Raw genomic sequence first — 18,127 nt, 5'->3', positions numbered from 1 at the left:
TCTGCAGAAAAACAGAAATGCTGCAGAAAAAACTTTTTTCTGCAGCATTTCTGAATAATGTCATCACCCGCCGAAGCATCGTTTTTTTCTGCAGCAAAACATTTTACTGCAGTAACATTGAAATAAAGAATGCTGCAGTAAAACGGTGCTGTTGTTTTACTGCAGAAAAACTTCTTACATTTTTTCCGCAGCACTTCTGCAGTACTTGCTCATTATAATATTGGAGACATGAGATCCCTCTCTGTTGAGAGATAGACTCGTCGAAAATTACGGCCAGAAAACACCGAGCGCCGAATGAATGAATGGGAGTGAATGACCACACGCCTTCTGACTGGTCCACTGTGGAGCAAGCTATGATATCCGGGGGGGGGGGGGGGGGGGGGGGGGAGACGAATGCAAACACTACTTTACAAGAACGTTGGTTTTTCTGCAGAAAAAGTTAATCGCAATAATGCCGCAGAAAAACATGTAAACATTATGCTGCACAGGGCCGGACTACCGGGGGGGTTATGGGGGTTGCGCAACCCCCCCCCCCTAGCCTAAACATGTACCTTACTTATTTAATTTTTTTTTTATTATTGCTTATTTTATGCCGTTTCATGCAAGGAGCGACCATTTTCCTATCTCAGAATATGACCTACCCATCAGCTTCAGGGGGCTTCGCCCCCTGACCCCCACAACGAGGGGGGGGGGGGGTTCTAGGGTTTCCGGACCCCCCCCCCCCCAGCCAAAAAATAAAAATATTGAATGAGGTATGCATTTCTTTATTTTACATTGAGTTTCAATTTTTGGGGTATTAATCAGTGACAAAATCTACTGCCTGAAACTGGTAATGATCATCCTCAGAATGCACCAGATTGCACCATTTTGCATCCTTTTTTTTAAAATTTTCCGGGGGGGCATGCCCCCGGACCCCCCTAGCAAGCTAGGCGCTTCGCGCCGTCGGCTCGGCGCTTCGCGCCTTCACACCCATATCTTCACAATATACTTTTGAAAAAAACCACCCATAAAATGAACTGATCCGCCCCTGCCGCCAGCTGGGGGGACATCCCCCTGGGCCACCACTGGCAACCCCCCCCCCCTCCTCTTCGCCTAGTCCGGCCCTGCTGCAGAAAATCCGTTTTTTCTGCAGTGTTTGTGTTTTTTTGCAGAAGAACTGAATAAAGTCATAATCCGCTAAGGATAATATATCCGCTATACTACAGGCCCGCTACTGGTGCCACAGGTCCGTTATGGTGCCACATATCCTTTAATTGCCACACGCCCGGTACTGGTGCCACAGATCCCGGCTAACTGCCACACGCCCGCTACTGGTGCCACAGATCCGCTAACTGCCACACGTCCACTACTGGTGTCACAGATCAGCTAAGCCACACACCCGCTACTGGTGCCACAGGCTCATTATGATTGAATGTTGCGTTCTTTAGTGCGTCTCCTGTGATATGGGTTTCTGCGGATACGAGGGCTGAAAGTTTAGCAGCAATAGGTAAGCTTTTGTTTGTTTGTTTGCTTAACGCCCAGCCGACCACGAAGGGCCATATCAGGGCGGTAATAGGTAAGCTCGACCTTTATTATGAAAAATATTGTGAAATACAATTTACTTATGGCGTTAGCGTCTTCCACAGAGTTATATAAAACTTGATTTTTTTTCGTGACTTTTATGTTTCTTATATTATTGCCTCAAAATAAAGACCTTCGTTCCAATTCCTCCAAGAATGAATAGAACTAATCCATTAATCCGCTGGCCGTTAAAAACCCTGTTTTGGTGTGTGTGTGTGTGTGTGTGTGTGTGTGTGTGTGTGTGTGTGTGTGTATGCGCGCGCGCGCGCGTGTGTGTGTATGTGTGTGTGAGTGTGTGTGTGGGTTGGTGTGAGTGTGAACGAGAGTGTGTTTGCTTGTGTGTGTGTGTGTATGTGTGTGTGAATAAATGTGTGTGTGTGTGAGTGTGTGTGTGTGTGTGTGTGTGTGTGTGTGTGTGTGTGTGTGTGTGTGTTTAACACTGGAATAATCAACGATTGTAAATCAGGCGTACTTAAAACGTCACAAAAAGGTGGTCGTGGAGTCTCTTCGTTGTCCTACCGTATATGAAATGAATGATGGAGTCCAGAGTGGTGTAAACAAGAAAGTTCCCAGTTGGGACTCAAGAACTGATACGGTAATAACAAACAAATCTCAATTTCAACCGATCCAATCCAGCGGCTGCTTCCCACCCAGTTGGACACTTTCTCATCTACACCACCCGTGGAGTTCTGTTCAAACTCATCAAACCTGAAAGACCTCCAACGTAGCATCACAGTGTAGCATCAATGTATTTCATCGTCTGCAATATTAAACGGGAGTACGGGGAAAGCTATTGAAAAATAGGGGTGAAAAAGTCGGTGCAACTGAAATTAGACTTGTGTATGTTTGTGCTTGTTGGCGTTGGGGGGGGGGGGGGGGGGGCAGGAGGGGAGGGGGGTTAGAGGGAGGGGGGGGTGGAGGGAGGGGTCAGCGGAGGAGAAGGGGCATTCAGTGATAGGGACGTTGCATGGGGGCATGTAGCAACAAGTGTTTAATTATGAGGCGAACCGGAAATTCAAGCGTTCTCAGGAAACTCGTCCAACAGAGAGAGGCGCTGTTCCTTCAATAAAAAAGGTCGCACGTGACTGCCATTGTTGAGACTGTCAAATCAAAGAAGGCTTTGAAATCAGCGCCATTTCCATTGCATTATTTTTGGCTTGCGTTTCAGTGGAACAATGCAAGGTCACCTTGCATTGTAAATCTGCTGCATTCACTAAGTATGAAATGTTGCCCCTTGCCGCAAGCTGAACATGTTGAATATACGTAGATATGTATATATGCGTACATATATAATGCACATTGTAATCAAAGTGTCAGTAATTACCGCAGATATGGGAAGTATAAGAACTTTCCTTTCCTAATATTGCTGGCAAATGTTCGTAGCCTCTTCAAAACAGTGGAGTGGAGGGTTTGCTGTCATCCGTATAATCATCGCGCGTGGAGGGTGTGCAACGGTCTGCAAAGAGGTTGTTAAAAACTCAAATTTCTGAAAAAAGGAAATATTTGCCACTAGTACTGTTTTATAATTGCGCAGGGTCGTCACCATTGCCGTGAAAAGAATTGTCCAGAACGTCAGCTGGCTCTTCCTGGTACAATCCCGTGCTTCTGATAGATGTTTTATTTGTTTCTACAAAGGCTCAGATCAGAATATAACCAACATGTAACAGGACATATATATATGTCTTCTTTTCGAGTTTTGGGGGAGCACAGTATTGTCAGTACATATTGGGAGCCTGGCACTTGCTTTCCAGTTGTTAGGCTACAAGGCGATGAAATAGTACTGATACCAAGCAAGAGCTCTTGTCTTATTTGAGGAGAAGCCGTTGCACACTTGGGATAAAGAGAGTGGAACTCCACGCCAAGAGAAAAATGCGAGTTGTCAGAACTCTTTGTGTTGTAGCATGTGCGTCTTTCGCTTTCCTTTTGGGTTCAGAGATGGACGGAGGTTCATCGTCAACCGTGCAAACAAAATATACGGAAAACAGGACACTCGCTTCGCCAGAACTAGCCACGCGTAAAGCAGGGCCGGTCAAGTGCGACTTGTACTGCTGCAACTGCAATGGTCAGAAAGCCAGGTGCACGGGGGATAGACGACACCTTCACTACCTGCCCAGCCTGCCAGGTAATATCCGTGACTTCAGGATGACAAGGGCGGAGCTAGAACACCTGACTCGCCCCATGCTGGCCAATCTGTCCAACTTCCAGCTGCGGGTCATCAACTTGACCTACAACCAAATCCAGCACGTGCAGCCCCAGGCTTTTGCTGACTTTAAACACATGGAGGTGTTGGACCTTAGCGGGAACCCCGTGCCCGTGCCCGAGCTGCGTGCCTGTCTGGCGGGCATCACCGGCAGGTCCCTGCACACCGTGGCTCTGAGCAACATGGGGCTGGCCTCCCTGCCTGACGACTTCTTCGCCATGTTCTTCAACAGGACCTTCAGCAAGGTAGACCTGAATGAGAATCTTCTCGCAGCCTTCAACGCCATTCTCTTCGCGCCCTTCTGGTCGGTCGACAAGGTGGACGTCTCAAGGAACAACGTCTTTGCGGTCAATATCTCTGCTCGCGTGAACATCAAGAAACTGGTGCTGAAGGAGAACAGTCTTGCGCATTTCCCGGACCTGTGCCTGCCTTTCTCCCCCAGCACAGGGTTGCCTGGGCGTTACATGGCGTTCCACAACCTACTGTCTGTGTACATCGGCAACAACCCCATCAAGCGCATCCCCAAAGGCGTACTTCGGGGCGAGTGCCTTCCCGACCTGAGGAAACTGGACATCAGCTGGTTGTCGGTGTTGGAGAAACTGGAGGACAACTTCATCTCTGACCTGCCCAGACTTGACCATCTGATGGCCAATCACATGACTAAACTTTCCCGCTACCAGCCTCTCGCTTTTAACAGCTCGTCCCTGCGCGCTCTGACGCTCAACCAGAACAGACGATGGGACAAGGACGTTGTGCAGTCGCTGCATATGTTCCGTTACTGCCCTAACCTGGAGGTAGCGTCCTTTACATCATTCACTCGTGTCATTCAGTGTTGTGGCTTTTGTTGCTGCTATATTTGTAGGACTGTTGTTGTTGTTGTTGATGTTGTTGTTGTTGTTGTTGTTATTGTTGTTGTTGTTGTTGTTGTTGTCGTCCTCGTCGTCCTCCTCCTTTTTCTCCTCACTTATTGAAACTCAATTCTTTGTACCGTCGTGCTGCAAAACTTATCCTGTAGGGGAAAGGCCCCAATTAACGGACACTTAAGGTTAAACCCATTTTTCTCACAAAGTATATAACATAGCGCAATTTTGAAAACGGATTATTGTAGATCTAACCTACCTTTATCTTCATGTTGAAAAAAATTGAAAAAATCTGTTATACTTTAAAAGTTATTAAGGTTTGAATTTTTCGGCAAATTGTCCGGTTTTGGGGAACCTACTGCCTAAATCCGGACAGGGGGTCACCAAAGTCCGGACACAAAATTCGCTGCTTAATAGAGTAACAAAAGTTGCTGAAACCATGTTTTAATTAACAATTGCAACCGTTTTCTTTTTTGTGAACGTTCATGTATTTTTACATTTAATTATTATGTTGGTTTTTGCAACTTTTGTCAGTCAAAAAGCAAGTTTTTATGAAGATATGTATCTTTTTCTCGAGAGAGGGTTATGCGTTATTTTTAGTCAAGCGAATTAACCGCACGTTCAACTACACACACACACACACACACACACACACACACACACACACACACACACACACACACACACACACACACACACATATTTATTACATATTGCCAGGGACCTATATTTTTTACACATATTACATAGTCCGTTATTTGGGCGCACGTGGTGGACGGTATTTGGCAAACCCCACTAGTTGGAGTTACAATGCAGCTGTTGAAAAATGCGTTCATTTAATACGTCGTATTGCATGGTATTTACTAATAGAGTGTATGTACTATCTACTTCAACCAATCAATTCATCTTAGAAAGTCGTAACTTCTTGCTGCACTTAGTTTACAAATGTCTAAAATTACAGTGAGAGTGCGAAAAACAGAAAACCACTTCCCGTGCAGAATGCGTGCGTTCAGTCGCCATGTTATTTTGGTGCGAAGTGTAAGGGGATATCACTGAATCGTTTCGCGCAAAAAATGTGTTTTTGTGACCTACCATTTCTGAGATATCGCGTGTCCGTTATTAGGCGCCCGTCCGGTAATTAGGGCCTTTCCTCTATGAATCGCACATGTCTACAGAAATGAAGTTAAACAGCCTTAATTTCCTTCCCCTAAAAACCCACCTTGCGTACAATAAGGCTGTCTTTATGTATAAATTAGTTCATGGTGATGTGCCCAGTTATGTGCAATCCTATTTTACACATGTTACGAAGAGGTATGGGTCTCAAAACTTACTTCCTCCAATTCCTCGTATAGATCTTTATAAACCCAGCTTAGCTTTTTCAGGATCATCTCTGTGGAATTCTTTGCCAATAGAAATCAAACGATCTGCATCCTTAAAGACCTTTAAAGGGCAGTTACACACACATTTGATCACACTATAAACTGCCCCTGATGTTTAGTTTCCATTGTTTACTCGAATAATGAATGCAATGCTCTTAAGTGTTTTTTTTTTTTTAATATTTAGTCAAGTTTTGACTAAATATTTTAACATCGAGGGGGAATCGAAACGAGGGTCGTGGTGTATGTGTGTCTGTGCGTGTGTGTGTGTGTGTGTAGAGCGATTCAGACTAAACTACTGGACCGATCTTTATGAAATTTGACATGAGAGTTCCTGGGTATAAAATCCCCGAACGTTTTTTTCATTTTTTTGATAAATGTCTTTGATGACGTCATATCCGGCTTTTCGTGAAAGTTGAGGCGGCACTGTCACACCCTGATTTTTCAACCAAATTGGTTGAAATTTTGGTCAAGTAATCTTCGACAAAGGCCGGACTTCGGTATTGCATTTCAGCTTGGTGGCTTAAAAATTAATCAATGACTTTGGTCATTAAAGTAAAACATCGGAAAATTGTAAAAAAAAAATAAAATTTATAAAACGATCCAAATTTACGTTTATCTTATTCTCCATCATTTGCTGATTCCAAAAACATATAAATATGTTATATTCGGATTAAAAACAAGCTCTGAAAATTAAATATATAAAAATTATTATCAAAATTAAATTGTCGAAATCAATTTAAAAACACTTTCATCTTATTCCTTGTCGGTTCCTGATTCCAAAAACATATAGATATGATATGTTTGGATTAAAAACACGCTCAGAAAGTTAAAACAAAGAGAGGTACAGAAACGCGTGCTATCCTTCTTAGCGCAACTACTACCCCGCTCTTCTTGTCAATTTCACTGCCTTTGCTATGAGCGGTGGACTGACGATGCTACGAGTATACGGTCTTGCTGAAAAATGGCATTGCGTTCAGTTTCATTCTGTGAGTTCGACAGCTACTTGACTAAATAATGTATTTTCGCCTTACGCGACTTGTTTAAATATTGTATATGTAGTTACTGTGAATGTGTAATCCCTCGTCCCCCTCCCCCTTCTTCTTGAAACTTTAGCTGCCTGTATATGGCCCTGTTCGGCAATACATTGCTGTACTTTTTTAAGAAATTTTAAAAAACATTTACGTTTGTTTGTGTCTGGTTTTGTTTTATATGACTTTGTGAGTCCAATATTTTTTATGTTTATACTCGACCATTATTTTGATGTTTTATTAGTTTAATACTTTGATGAGGTATGTGCGCAGTCTTTGCTTTTGTTTACAATTATTCTCTGTATATGTTCCAAGGACAGGTTGGAAGATTAGGCTAAGCCTAAAACCTTTACCCTTATGTAATAAAGTTCTGAGTTCTGAGTTCTGTTTCTTCTTCTTGTCTGTTTTGTGTGTGCGTTTTATTGATCCTCCACAAAGAAGTCTCGAGACGTGTCTTCAATGATGCAAAGCACATTTGCATCTGAGAACAAATGTGTGATTGTTTAAATAAAAAGGTGAGTTGACGTGAAATGCGAATATTCTGCAACATCTCCGCATGGTAGACACTACGCTAAATGAGAAGCAGCGGGAAATTATCGCATTAGCATGTTAATGAGATGCAAGTGATTATATATGCAATGTTGTGCAGAGACTGGAAATCGTGGACACCAAGCTAGATCTGAAGAAACACGAGCTGTATGACCTGCTAGTGCCGCTGCGGTCGGTGAAACTGTTGATCCTTCAGAACATCCGGACAGGCTCCCTTCCGGACGATCTTCTTTGGCGTATGCCCAAGCTTGAGGTCTGGAGTGTGTGTGTGTGTGTGTGTGTGTACGTGTGTGTGTGTGTGTGTGTGTGTGTGTGTGTGTATGTATGTATGTATGTGTGCGTGCGTGTTTGTGTGTGTGTGTGTGTGTGTGTGTGTGTGTGTGTAAGTGCGTGTGTGTGTAAGTGCGTGTGTGTGTGTGTGTGTGTAATAATAACAATAACAATAACAGCACTTTATTGTCCATTAAAATATTACATAACAAGAGGCGAAGCCTTCAAGGCTCCCGTAAGAAATCAACAAACAGTAACATAACACAAACTCACTCACTCCGTAACACACACACACACAAACACACACACACACACACACACACACACACACACACACACACACACACACACACACACACACACACACACACACACACAGTTAAAACTAACGCATCATATCAACTCCATGTATAATTTTCAAAAGAAGGCAAACAGATAAAATGACTAGGGTAATAGGTTAGGTACCTGCCATGTGGGCACTTTTTCCACTGCTGTCCTCAGTCCTATACTTTTCATCAAGGCTGTCTTGTCACCATGCCGAGTAGATCTAAATTCGGAAGTCTTCGTGTGGCTGAGGCATATACTGTATCTGACATAGCGTCGATCTTGTTGTAGGTTAACCTCCTTTCTGAAACAAATGGCAAAATGCGATTAGTTATGATGACTACAACCTACACAAATATAAACAGTGTTTTGAAACAGAATAGTCAGGTTATACAAGCCACTTTACCTATGCAGCATGGTAACCCTACAATATGCGAAACATGTCGACTGCAGCAGCCTGGTTCTTAAAATAATTCTGACGGTCAACACAGCCAGAAATGCCAACAAAGACAAGAAAGCTGTTGCAAGGTAAGCTTACCAAACGTTACATAGCGAATCATATGATAGTGCGTAAACAGCAAACAGTAGATCTACAATCAAAGAGAGGATCGAGTCTGGAATGAAACGCGATACAGATCTAGCATTCAAAAACTGTCTTTCACGTTCAAGGAAGTTGTTGCAAAGTACTTAAGACTTACTAAATTGTACAGACAAAACCATGACAGTGCATGTTTTGAATCTGAGGAAAAAATCGTGATCATTTTGACTTTGAGAACAGATTCATTCCGTTTCCTTATATCTGCATGTTCAAGTAAATGGTGGACAGTTTTTTTCGGGCAGAGTAAACTTAACTTGAGACTCTACTGCAAGTCTTGAAATTCACATAAATCGAACCACGAGCAAAGACATCCAAACATTACAGGCACTTTAGATCAACTCATTTCACTAGAGGTGACTGCCTAGCACTGTGTTTGACATCCGTGTCTGCTGAAATAAAAAGAAATTAAAACAAAACGGATTAACAGTAGGTGACACGTTATCAGAGTGGGAGACACTAGATCTGTCTCTGAACTTACCGGGATACGGCTGCAAGATCGACACTGACTGCCGCGCTTTCGACAGCTCTTCCTCGCGTGGACATTGGAAACACGCTGTGCAGATCAAATTGTAGGAAATCTCCCTTTGGTATCTTCTTTATTTACTTTTCTGGAGCTTAGAAACCGAACAACATGAAATCGTCTTCCCCGGCGAATCGGCGAGGTGAGAACTGGACCACAATCCTTCGCGCGACCCCTGACCTGATCTTGACACCTGACCTGCCGTCTACATGCCAAACACCACACAAACCAGTCAACTGCTTGTACCCCTTCAAAAAACCCCACCACCCGTTTTCTTTGGATACACGCTTTAACTACACACATGCCGACACAATGTTGATCATTGCTTCAATAATTTGAAGATGGTGCTTGAAAATTAACCACGTGAAATGAGTATTTCGGTGTTTAGCCAAAAATGTTAAAGTTTCTACCACAGACATACACACATACATACGCACGCACGCACGCACAGACAGACAAAGTTTACCATCGCATAGGCTACACTTACGTGAGCCAAAAATGGAAATTTTCCTTCGGCACACCCTGCCTGCCTGTAAACGATTATAACAACAATTGTATAGGACGACACACATAAAACGTAAAACATAAAAGGGGTACGTGTGCGTGTGTGTGTGTGCGTGTGTGTATGTGTGTGTGTGTGTGTAAACAAAACTCCTACCTTATTTTTTTTATTTCTGTTGGTATATTCAAATGTAGCTTTAAACTCAATTGTGCAATATTTTTATATTGACTTCCTCGACTAGTCGGTCAAATTTCCTTTTTGGGCGCCATTTCGTGCCTAATCCCTGCCATGTGGATGATCCTGACAGTGGAGAGGACTAATTTCTGTTCTCTACATGCGCATGTCTGTGTTTGAAGATTTCATCGTCTGTAACACACATGCGCCAAGCTATGTCTAATGCTATGCACACTTCTCAGTTCACTTCTTATTAACTCCACCACCAGAAACTGATGTTCACGGGAACCAACCTGAACGCAGAGGTGCTGGGGCGAGCGTTAGTGAACGTGACGAGTCTGAAGCGGCTGAACGTTCAGGCGAACAGCATCACTGTGGTGAACGAGACCGTGATGCCCTGGGAGTTTAGACGTAACCTGCAGTGGCTGGACATCTCGCTCAACCCCTTCACCTGCACGTGCGAGCTGCTCTGGTTCACAACGTAAGTCTTCTTCTTCTTCGTTCATGGGCTTAGACTCCCACGTTCACTCATGATTTTAGCACGAGTAGATGTTTACGTGTATGACCGTTTTGTACCCCGCCATTCAGGCAGCAGACGCCGATTTCCCGGGGGAGCACAACGTAAGTGTCTTCTGTTTAAAAATATTGTTAAAGTGGATACACAAACATGACAGGTTTAAATTATTGGAACGTTTAATTCAGGACAATACCAAACATTCACAAGAACCTCGACTTATCGGCCTTCACAAGAACCTCGACTTATCGGCCTTCACAAGAACCTCGACTTATCGGCCTTCACAAGAACCTCGACTTATCGGCATTCACAAGAACCTCGACTTATTGGCATTCACAAGAACCTCAACTTATCGGCATTCACAAGAACCTCGACTTATCGGCCTTCACAAGAACCTCGACTTATCGGCATTCACAAGAACCTCGACTTATCGGCATTCACAAGAACCTCGACTTATCGGCATTCACAAGAACCTGGACTTATCGGCCTTCACAAGAACCGATCGACTTATCGGCATTCACAAGAACCTCGACTTATCGGCATTCACAAGAACCTCGACTTATCGGCATTCACAAGAACCTCGACTTATCGGCATTCACAAGAACCTCGACTTATCGGCCTTCACAAGAACCTCGACTTATCGGCCTTCACAAGAACCTCGACTTATCGGCCTTCACAAGAACCTCGACTTATCGGCATTCACAAGAACCTCGACTTATCGGCCTTCACAAGAACCTCGACTTATCGGCATTCACAAGAACCTCGACTTATCGGCCTTCACAAGAACCTCGACTTATCGGCCTTCACAAGAACCTCGACTTATCGGCCTTCACAAGAACCTCGACTTATCGGCCTTCACAAGAACCTCGACTTATCGGCCTTCACAAGAACCTGGACTTATCGGCCTTCACAAGAACCTCGACTTATCGGCATTCACAAGAACCTCGACTTATCGGCATTCACAAGAACCTCGACTTATCGGCCTTCACAAGAACCTGGACTTATCGGCCTTCACAAGAACCTCGACTTATCGGCCTTCACAAGAACCTCGACTTATCGGCATTCACAAGAACCTCGACTTATCGGCATTCACAAGAACCTCGACTTATCGGCATTCACAAGAACCTCGACTTATTGGCATTCACAAGAACCTCGACTTATCGGCATTCACAAGAACCTCGACTTATCGGCCTTCACAAGAACCTCGACTTATCGGCCTTCACAAGAACCTCGACTTATCGGCATTCACAAGAACCTCGACTTATCGGCATTCACAAGAACCTCGACTTATCGGCATTCACAAGAACCTCGACTTATCGGCATTCACAAGAACCTCGACTTATCGGCATTCACAAGAACCTCGACTTATCGGCATTCACAAGAACCTCGACTTATCGGCATTCACAAGAACCTCGACTTATCGGCATTCACAAGAACCTCGACTTATCGGCCTTCACAAGAACCTCGACTTATCGGCCTTCACAAGAACCTCGACTTATCGGCATTCACAAGAACCTCGACTTATCGGCCTTCACAAGAACCTCGACTTATCGGCATTCACAAGAACCTCGACTTATCGGCCTTCACAAGAACCTCGACTTATCGGCATTCACAAGAACCTCGACTTATCGGCATTCACAAGAACCTCGACTTATCGGCATTCACAAGAACCTCGACTTATCGGCATTCACAAGAACCTCGACTTATCGGCATTCACAAGAACCTCGACTTATCGGCATTCACAAGAACCTCGACTTATCGGCCTTCACAAGAACCTCGACTTATCGGCATTCACAAGAACCTCGACTTATCGGCCTTCACAAGAACCTCGACTTATCGGCATTCACAAGAACCTCGACTTATCGGCATTCACAAGAACCTCGACTTATCGGCCTTTACAAGAACCTCGACTTATCGGCATTCACAAGAACCTCGACTTATCGGCCTTCACAAGAACCTCGACTTATCGGCCTTCACAAGAACCTCGACTTATCGGCCTTCACAAGAACCTCGACTTATCGGCCTTCACAAGAACCTCGACTTATCGGCCTTCACAAGAACCTCGACTTATCGGCCTTCACAAGAACCTGGACTTATCGGCCTTTAAAGTAGACAAACAAGAGACACAACAGACAACATTAAATAAATGATGCTGTCTTAGAATGTGACTTGTAATGTCAAAGTGTGTTCTGTTTGCATGTCAGTCATTCTTCGCTATTGGTGACAACAGTGGATGGCTCACTCGAGATCTTTTAAGCTATTTAACAAACTGCTTTCGCTGCAGTACCTCTTGATCATTAGTTTTATGTCTACTGACACATATGTATTGGCAATCAGAGCCTCTCAGCTCTCCTGGCTCAGAGAGTTTTCCTCACACACGTGTATTAGCAATCATAATATCTGGGCTTTCCTCACACACCTGTTTTAGCAATCATAATCTCTGGGCTTTCCTCACACACCTGTTTTTGCAATTAGAGTCTCTGAGGTCTCCTGGTCACATTGAGGGTCTCAGCTGTCATGGCACAGATAGCTTTCCTTGCACACTTGTATGAGCAATCAAAGTCTGTACCAGCGTACCAGGCCATACCTGTACATGTATTAACAATCAGTCTCAGCTGTCTTGGCCGTCCTCTCACACATGTAGTAGCAATCAACCTCTTACCTCCCCTGGCTCAGTGAGCTTTCCTAACACACATGCATTAGCAATCAGAGTCTCTGATCTATCCTGGCCTAATACGCTTTCCTCGAACACCTGTATTAGCAATCTGAGTCTCTGAGCTCTCTTGGTGTAGCCGTCGGCCCAATCATCGAAGAAGGGTGTAAATATCAAGATATCACAATGAACCTCTCGTTCTTTTTGTTTAAACGGTGTTTTATTCATTGACATGTTATTCTCAAAATAACAATAATAGGTGGCTGGATGAGGTGACACGGAACAGGAGTGTGCACGTGAACAACTTCAGGCCCAGGTCATGACCCTCTCTGTCCTCTCTGTCTCTGACAGGTGGCTGGACGAAGTGACACGGAACAGGAGTGTGCACGTGAACAACTTCAGCCCCAGGTCATGACCCTCTCTGTCCTCTCTGTCTCTGACAGGTGGCTGGACGAAGTGACACGGAACAGGAGTGTGCACATGAACAACTTCAGGCCCAGGTCATGACCCTCTCTGTCCTCTCTGTCTCTGACAGGTGGCTGGACGAAGTGACACGGAACAGGAGTGTGCACGTGAACAACTTGAGGCCCAGGTCATGACCCTCTCTGTCCTCTCTGTCTCTGACAGGTGGCTGGACGAAGTGACACGGAACAGGAGTGTGCACGTGAACAACTTCAGGCCCTGGTCATGACCCTCTCTGTCTCTGACAGGTGGCTGGACGAAGTGACACGGAACAGGAGTGTGCACGTGAACAACTTCAGCCCCAGGTCATGACCCTCTCTGTCCTCTCTGTCTCTGACAGGTGGCTGAACGAAGTGACACGGAACAGGAGTGTGCACGTGAACAACTTCAGGACCAGGTCATGACCCTCTCTGTCCTCTCTGTCTCTGACAGGTGGCTGGACGAAGTGACACGGAACAGGAGTGTGCACATGAACAACTTCAGCCCCAGGTCATGACCCTTTCTGTCCTCTCTGTCTCTGACAGGTGGCTGAACGAAGTGACACGGAATAGGAGTGTGCACGTGAACAACTTCAGGTCCAGGTCATGACCCTCTCTGTCCTCTCTGTCTCTTGACAGGTGGCTGGACGAAGTGACACGGAACAGGAGTGTGCACATGAACAACTTCAGGCCCAGGTCATGACCCTCTCTGTCCTCTCTGTCTCTGACAGGTGGCTGGACGAAGTGACACGGAACAGGAGTGTGCACATGAACAACTTCAGGTCCAGGTCATGACCCTCTCTGTCCTCTCTGTCTCTGACAGGTGGCTGAACGAAGTGACACGGAATAGGAGTGTGCATGTGAACAACTTCAGCCCCAGGTCATGGCAGTACCGCTGCAGCACCCCGGCCTCCATGAAGAACGTGCGCCTGGCCAACTTCAGGCCCACCGTGGAGTCGTGCGCCGTGAGGAACCCCTTCGTTCTGCTGGGCCTGGTGGGGGGCAGTCTGCTTGCGGGGCTGGTCGTGCTGCTGCTGGCTGTCTACAGGTACAGGTGGCACCTCCGCTTCTACCTCTATCGCCTCAGGCGCCGTCGTCAGTATATACGGGTGAGTAGTTTCAGTTCCAAGAATTTCAGGTCCCTACACTACTTATCGGTTCTGTTCTGTATTTTCATTTCTTTCTTATCATTTCCTTAATCAAAGGTTCTGTTCTTTACGTCAGTTGATTCAAACAAGTTTCGATTTTTTAAAATATTTTCCGTGTTTTTAATAGTAAACGGAAGAAAAGGGACGAAAATGGAAAAAAGAAAGACAGAGAAAGGTTAGTTTTGATTTAACACAGACACCCCCACGGCTGGCTCCGGTGTATGAGAGGGGGGGGGGGGGGGGATTTAGCTTCCAAAATCAGGCAAGGGTACAGGGGGAGGTTTAGCGGGAGGTCTGGCGATTCACAAACAACTGGACAACTTTATTTATAAATGTTTCCAGATAATATCCCCAGAACTTTTGTATTCTGCATAGTTTCCTGAATCTCAAAATATATATAAAAATCATATGTGATGTTTGTTCTAGAAATGTGCTTTCAAATTCAAAACAATCCGTTGTTTTCAGTTCGGTTGGTTTCTTTGACCGAGACCATCGCAATTTTTTTCAGTTTCCCGGCGGCCCGGTGACAGAAGAAGGGGAGACTGTCCAGGTGTTTCGCTTTGACGCCTACCTTGCCCACAGCGCCCAGGACCTCGACTGGATCCACGACGAGTTGCTCCCCTTGCTGGAGGGGGAACACGGCCTGCGCCTCTTTGTGGAGGAGAGGGACAGTATCGCGGGCAATGTTATCCTGGACATTATCACCAGGTAAGATCACTGTTATTGTAGACATTATTACCTGGTAAGACCACTGTTTTTTTCGACAACATCACCAGGTAAGACCCCCGTTATTGTGGAAAAATATCACCCTTGTCATTTAAGACAGTATTACCAGGTAGTCGGCGAATTTAAATCATAATCGACTGATTGACCAACCGATTGGCTGATGGATGGCTTGTTAGTTCAAGTGAATGGATGGTTGGATGGGTGTGTGGGATGGATGGATGGATGGATGGATGGACAAATGGATAGATAGATAGATTGATGGATGGTTTAATCGATTTATATGGGTGGATTGATAGATGGACTGATTGACTCATTCTGCTTCTGTTCAACTTCAAGGTACATGGATGAGAGTGAGCGCGTGCTGCTGTTGATCAGCGACAGCTACAACCGCGAGGGCTGGCGCCAGTGCGAGTTCGAGCTCATCCTGTACGCCGCCATTGAACAACATAAGGAAATCATCGTCGTGTTACTAGGCGACGTGGAGGCCGGGAGGATGACCAGGGACATGCGCAGAATGCTGACACGCGGAACCTTCCTGCAGTGGGGAGTCAGCGAGGAGGCGCGGAGAGTGTTCCGCGAGGGACTGAAGGTTGCGCTGAAAACACAGGACAACCATCTTTACTCCTTGTGTTAGATACACCTATTGTTCTTGAGGGACTGAGAACACAGGACAACCATCTTTACTCCTTGTGTTAGATACACCTATTGTTCTTGAGGGACTGAGAACACAGGACAACCATCTTTACTCCTTGTGTTAGATACACCTATTGTTCTTGAGGGACTGAGAGCACAGGACAACCATCTTTACTCCTTGTGTTAGATACACCTATTGTTCTTGAGGGACTGAGAACACAGGACAACCATCTTTACTCCTTGTGTTAGATACACCTATTGTTCTTGAGGGACTGAGAACACAGGACAACCATCTTTACTCCTTGTGTTAGATACACCTATTGTTCTTGAGGGACTGAGAACACACGACAACCATCTTTACTCCTTGTGTTAGATACACCTATTGTTCTTGAGGGACTGAGAACACAGGACAACCATCTTTACTCCTTGTGTTAGATACACCTATTGTTCTTGAGGGACTGAGAACACAGGACAACCATCTTTACTCCTTGTGTTAGATACACCTATTGTTCTTGAGGGACTGAGAACACAGGACAACCATCTTTACTCCTTGTGTTAGATACACCTATTGTTCTTGAGGGACTGAGAGCACAGGACAACTAGCTTATATGTACTGTACTCCTTGTGTGAGGTACACAGTATTCCATGAGACTGAAAACACATTATTACAATCATCTGCATTCCTTGTGTCATTTACAGTATTCTGTGGGACTGAGAACACAGGACAGCTGCCGGGGTTATTCTTGGGTGAACATGTACGGATTTGGGAGAGTTGCCGACGTTATTCTTGGGTGCACATGTACGGATTTGGGAGAGCTGCCGACGTTATTCTTGGGTGAACATGTACGGATTTGGGAGAGTTGCCGGGGTTATTTTTGGGTGCACATGTACGGATTTGGGGGAGCTGCTCGGGTTATTCTTGGGTGCACATGTACGGATTTGGGAGAGCTGCTCGGGTTATTCTTGGGTGCACATGTACGGATTTGGGAGAGCTGCTCGGGTTATTCTTGGGTGCACATGTACGGATTTGGGGGAGCTGCCGGGTTATATTATGGGTGCACATGTACGGATTTGGTGGAGCTGCCGGGTTATATTATGGGTGCACATGTTCAGGTTTTGGGAGAGCTGCCGGGGTTATTCTTGGGTGCACATGTACAGATTTTGGGAGAGCTGCCGGGGTCAGTTATTGTTTGATGCACATGTTCGGATTTTAGGAGAGTTGCCTGGGTTTTTCTTAGGTGCAAATGTACGGATTTTGGGGAGTTTCCATGGTTGTTCTTGGGTGCACATGTAAAGATTTTTGGGAGAGCTGCCGGGTTTATAATTATTATGGGTGCACATGTACAGGTTTTGGGAGAGCTGCCAGGGTTATTCTTTGGTGCACATGTACAGATTTTGGGAGATCGAGCTGCTGGGGTTATCATTTCATGCACATGTACGGATTTTCGGAGAGTTGCCCGGGTTATTCTCAGGTGCAAATGTACGGATTTGGGGGAGTTTCCATGGTTGATCTTGGGTGCACATGTACGGATTTTGGGAGAGCTGCCAGGGTTATTCTTGGGTGCACATGTACAGATTTGGCCCGGGGAGCTTCCAGGGTTGATCTTCAGTGTAAATGTACAGATTTGGGGGAGCTGACAGGGTTGTTCGTGGGTGCAGGTTCACATACGGATTTTGGGAAGCTGTTGCTGGTAGATTCTCTGTTCGACCATTGCTTTTGTGTCCCTGTTGGCATTGATTTTATTTTCACATGTTCTATCATCAATCCTGTTTTACTGCCTTTTTCTCCAAAGTGACTTTGAATTGAGTGTTGACAATATATCATGTAGTTCTGCCACTCTTGTCAAATAAAAATGTAACATAAAGTGTATTCTGATGTAATGAAAGTCAGTATTTCTGAATACAATCACGAATTATACTCACCTGTGTCGGGTGTCTTTCTCTCTCTAATACACATGCATTCACACTGGACACATACACACACACATTTGGAAAATGAATGTACACACACACAAACACATTCTTGTAAGAGAGAGCCAAAAGGCATTA

At 45.1% G+C, this 18,127-nt stretch overlaps 1 protein-coding gene across 5 annotated transcripts; it reads left to right on the top strand.

Annotated features, from left to right (window-relative positions):
- Window positions 1-2,861: 2,861 nt before the first annotated feature.
- Window positions 2,862-17,946, top strand: LOC138969375 (toll-like receptor 3). Of its 5 annotated transcripts, none has more exons than XR_011456443.1 (7): window positions 2,862-4,554; window positions 7,677-7,829; window positions 10,234-10,445; window positions 14,395-14,680; window positions 15,228-15,427; window positions 15,782-17,191; window positions 17,237-17,946. XR_011456443.1 is itself a non-coding variant. In XM_070342147.1 (7 exons), the coding sequence occupies exons 1-7, from the start codon at window positions 3,430-3,432 to the stop codon at window positions 16,077-16,079; spliced, it is 2,274 nt and encodes a 757-aa protein (XP_070198248.1). In that variant the 5' UTR covers window positions 2,862-3,429; the 3' UTR covers window positions 16,080-17,946. The 5 variants fall into 5 exon arrangements, 4 of the variants coding, with proteins under 4 accessions (XP_070198248.1, XP_070198250.1, XP_070198249.1 ...); XM_070342147.1 differs by adding an exon at window positions 14,118-14,168 and having other exon boundaries at window positions 14,446-14,680; window positions 15,782-17,946; XM_070342149.1 differs by adding an exon at window positions 13,842-13,898 and having other exon boundaries at window positions 14,452-14,680; window positions 15,782-17,946.
- The last annotated feature ends 181 nt before the right edge of the window (window positions 17,947-18,127 follow it).

The sequence above is a fragment of the Littorina saxatilis genome, linkage group LG6 (assembly GCF_037325665.1).
Source record: "Littorina saxatilis isolate snail1 linkage group LG6, US_GU_Lsax_2.0, whole genome shotgun sequence".
Classification (NCBI taxonomy): domain Eukaryota; kingdom Metazoa; phylum Mollusca; class Gastropoda; order Littorinimorpha; family Littorinidae; genus Littorina; species Littorina saxatilis.
The sequence above is the reverse complement of the archived record's forward strand: the minus strand, read 5'-3'. Positions and strand labels throughout refer to the sequence as shown.

Coding starts and splice junctions, on each gene's coding strand:
- LOC138969375 (XM_070342146.1), top strand. CDS start 3,430: ATGCGAGTTGTCAGAACTCTTTGTGTTGTAGCATGTGCGTCTTTCGCT. Junction 10,446..14,394: donor GAGCTGCTCTGGTTCACAAC/GTAAGTCTTCTT, acceptor TGTCTCTGACAG/GTGGCTGAACGAAGTGACAC. Junction 14,681..15,227: donor GCCGTCGTCAGTATATACGG/GTGAGTAGTTTC, acceptor AATTTTTTTCAG/TTTCCCGGCGGCCCGGTGAC.